The following is a 4124-nucleotide window of genomic DNA, read 5'->3' on the forward strand; positions in this document are numbered from 1 at the left end:
GGCTTGTCCGAGGGCCGACCCGTTGTCAAAGCACAGCAGGACGCAGATGAAGCTCCAGTCGTTAAAGGGTCGTTTAAAACCAACTGATTCTGTCACAGTTTGGAGTGTGGGATTCAACTCTAATTTTGCCTCAAGGTTTTAGTCTCATGAAAAAAGAAAATAAACAATAAAGAAAGAAAGAAGCAGATTGAAGAGAAGGAATGGAGGAGAAAGGACGGGTGGTGGGGTGAGGATCCTTCAAGTCTGGGTCGGTCCAAACCTGCGGGGTCTTCGTGTCCTACGCTGGCGGCCTCAGAGACAATGTCGCCGTGATGGACAGTTCATTCTCGCCCGCTGGCCGAGTACGAGAACTGCGGGAAGTGCGGTCGCCTCTCGTTATCCAGACAGTCCATCCCATCCTCATCGACTTAATTATGCAAAGATTCACAGGTAAAGAATGTCAGAATACTTCTTTCATACGTTTATAGACAGAAATTTACATAAAAAAAAGCTCATAATAAAGTCGAATTACGTCATATCATCAGAGCATACACAGCACCTTGCTAAAGTATTCTTAACCTTCAAATATATCTACATTTTGTCACATTACAGCCACCAACGTCATTGTAAATTATTGAGATTTCCAGTGAAACATGATGGCGGCAGGATCATGCTGTGGGGATGTTTTTTTTTTTCTGCATGGACAAAGAATAAAAAATAAGAGCTGAATAATGGAAGACAAGCTGCAGAGGATTTGATCTGTGGCGGAGGATCCTCTCCAGCAGGAGAATGACACTAAACACAACCACAACTACAAAACAAAATGTTTTAGAATGGCCTAGTCAAAAGAAATCTGTAGCAAGACTGAAAAACTGGCACCTAGAGCAGGGGTCAGCAACCCAAACTGCTCAAAGGGCCATATTGGACCAAAAAAACAAATCTGTCAAGAGCCACAAAAATGTAAAAGTCTTATATAAGGCTCGTATGGCAACACAGACTATAAGTGTATTAGACCACTATAAAAAAAGGACTACGTGGGCTTAAATACATAATAAGCATTCATGATTAAATGTTAATCCTGGAGCAAATGTCACATAGTAGCAAGAGGTGATGGAGGAGCAGTGGATTGCGCAGAGTTCACCGTGTGCTGCTTCACTGCGCGCTGCTTCACTGCACAGTTTAAGTTTTGTTGCATTGATGAAATTATAGAATCATGATAAAGGAATATGTTTATGGTGGACATGTTTTAGTTTGGAGGAGCTGATTGAGTCATAAGGAACCAAGCAGGAACTGACATCCATCAGAGCAGAGCTCTCTAACCCTGAAATCCCACATCCTTCATCACCAGCGTTCCTTGGTGATATTTTTACTTTGAGGATTTAGGGGGAAGAAATTTAAAAAAGTTCACCTACCTGCGTCTGAGCGCTACCTGTTTGATCTGTGGACGTTTTTTTAATGCTTCAAACAAAACTAGCAGCAGTAGTGGAGTTTGGAGATGCAATCCATTTCCTTAATATATCTTTGCTCTCCTCTAATTTATCCAGACGTTCTACAATCATATTCTTTCTCTAACTCACAACTTTGTGATCGGCTGTATATTTAGCCTTCCCTGGAAATGCATTTCCAAATTACTATTTTTATTATTTGACAAATTCTCGTGCCAAAGCAAAAATGCAGGCAATCCTTCCGCATTGATAATGAAAGCAAATTAATTGGTCTATTATTCGTTGAATCCCCTGTTCTCATCAGGTATCTTACTTTTTTTCCTCTTTGGGATCAATGGCGTGAGAAACACCCGCCGCTTTCTTTGCCTGGCACCACGCCGCGCTGAGACATGTGTTGCAGGCTTTGACCACTGATCTCTATGGCTATGACGCACATTTTTGCTGAAATAAATGTCTACTTATATTTTTGATATTTATTTATTATACAAATGTTTACAGCATTGTTTGACCTTCTGCACACCATATTAACAAAAAATAAATAAATTTAAAGTTTCATAAATTTTTGAAAAAGCTCCAAGAACCCGCAATGGGGGCGCTAAAGAGCCGCATGCGGCTCTGGAGCCGCATGTTGCCGACCCCTGCCCTAGAGCTTAGGCTAAAATTTTTTGTTATTTTACCTCACAGGTATCCACTTATCAAATATGACCCAAATTCTTTAAAGTTAGTGTTTGTAATGTGACAAAAAAAAAGTTAAAAGGGTGTGAATAGTTTTACGATTCACTGCAATAACATTGTGTTTTGGTTCAGCGGTGAGGAAACAAACTGAGAAGAATTCAATTAACAAGCAGGCGTCGGATGTGGCAGGCTCCCGCAGTGCCGTGTGAGCTGCAGATCAGGTGGAGCCTCACCTTAGAGCGGAGAAACCCGTCAGCTCCACTCATGCATGATTCAGTGCTGAACACACTGAAAACAGCAGCGTTATCATAAAAGCATGTGGAGAAGCGCTTCTGGCCTTACTAATAAAGAGGCACTTGAGGAAACACACAAAGCCCCTTCTCTTTCCCCTTGCAATTAGTTCAAATAGAAAACAAACTAGCCCCTTTTTTCCCCCTCTGAACACTGAGGATGTTAGCGGTAATCAGAGAAGATCATAACACAGAGTAGGGGACTCACATTTCTCGGGTGGGGTGATTGTGATGGTTTGAGCAGTGAACTCCTCATCAAAGTACCTGGTGTCCGTCTCGGACGTCACCTGAGGCTTGAAGGGAGGGACGAGCTGAGAGACAGAGGAGACATCAGATCAGCGCAGCACAGCAACAACCACCACAGCTGGTTCTCCATTAGAGAGTAAATGATCTACATGGAGATAATTCAAATCCTCTCATGTCTTTAAACAAACAAAAAAGAAAAACAGGGCTTATTTATTATGGGAAAAAGAAAATCATCAAGAGATCTGAGAAATCGGCCGCAGATGTCCTGCGTTGAAGCCAGATTTCTCCACTCCAAATAAAGCTGGTCTAAAGTTCTTAAAGTACTTTGAGTATTTCCTGAAACTGACCAAACATTTTTTTTATGATAAAATCATGTTTTTTGGAAGGTTACAGTGAGATAAGAGTCGAACAAACTTTCAAAAAGCCCTTTCTTGCTCCAAGAACTAGACACTCTGGTGTATTAGCTCCTTCGTTCCAGCTGTTCTAACATTCAGACACTGAGTTTACTCCTACAAGCCAAAGCAAAATATATTGTTGGGGTTCTGAGGTTCTGGGGTTTTGATTTCTGCCAATAACATCTAATGCTGTAATCAACACTCCAATGATACGATCACTCACACACACACCTACAATAAACAGCTATGACAGTACTTTCTACACTCGTCTATTTGTATGCTTTATCTGGTGTTGCTCAAAGTAATAAAATAAAGTAGCATGCAGTGTTTTTACACCTAAAGTGTGATTTATAGTTATTGTTCCAACTGTAACAGAAATGTGCAAAAATGATCTGCAATGAAAGAAAAGCATAAAGGGTTGATGAATAAAAGAATCAAAACAAATGATATAGAATTAAATCAAATATCAAACATGTTCTTAAATATAAATAACGGAAATAAAAAGTACCTGAAATGAAACAGGAAGTTGAATAATTGGCTCTTAAAACTACATCCAAAAGCTCCACTTCAAAACAACCTTTCTTCAGGCAAACATGATTTATGTGAAGATACTGTTTTTCCTCAATAAGCTCAGTCCTTTTCTGATTGCAGAGTCATTGATTGCATTGCTGTGAGAAATCTAATAGACTGCTCTGCTTTAAATGCCAATCACTGCCAGGCCGCTACATTGTCATACAGTGGAAGATCTCAGATAGTTCTTTATTAATCAAGTTTGAAAATACAGGAGTCTCATAGAGCTGCAAAAAATGTACTTTTTTCTTGAATTGAGGAGGTAAGTGAGATACTTTGCAAATGGAACAAGACAATTTACATTTAAAAGAGGAATTGTTGTTTGGTTGTAAAAACAATATATACAGTGCGTCCACGCACACACACTCGCATACACACACATGCACGCACCCTCTCACAAATATATATATATATATATATATATATATATATATATATATATATATATATATATGATATATATATATATGACAGCTGAAGTCATATCAGTAACTCATTCAATTGGCTTTTTTTACTAGATTGTT

At 39.3% G+C, this 4124-nt stretch overlaps 1 protein-coding gene across 5 annotated transcripts in view; it reads right to left on the reverse strand.

The window, feature by feature from the left end:
* LOC107099926 (RAC-gamma serine/threonine-protein kinase) overlaps positions 1-4124 on the reverse strand; it is a 76897-nt gene continuing 72773 nt past the window's right edge. For 3 of the 5 annotated variants that reach the window (XM_015398239.1, XM_015398240.1, XM_015398244.1), the window contains exons 13-14: positions 2598-2700; positions 1-406 (exon numbers count right to left, since the gene is read on the reverse strand). In XM_015398239.1, the coding sequence (XP_015253725.1) occupies positions 321-406; positions 2598-2700 (189 nt within the window). In that variant the 3' untranslated portion in view covers positions 1-320. Of the gene's footprint in view, positions 407-1397; positions 2388-2597; positions 2701-4124 lie in introns of those variants that run through there. The other 2 variants (XM_015398243.1, XM_015398241.1) reach the window with 2 other exon arrangements.

Source organism: Cyprinodon variegatus, unplaced genomic scaffold (assembly GCF_000732505.1).
Source record: "Cyprinodon variegatus isolate N-32 unplaced genomic scaffold, C_variegatus-1.0 Scaffold919, whole genome shotgun sequence".
Taxonomy (NCBI): domain Eukaryota; kingdom Metazoa; phylum Chordata; class Actinopteri; order Cyprinodontiformes; family Cyprinodontidae; genus Cyprinodon; species Cyprinodon variegatus.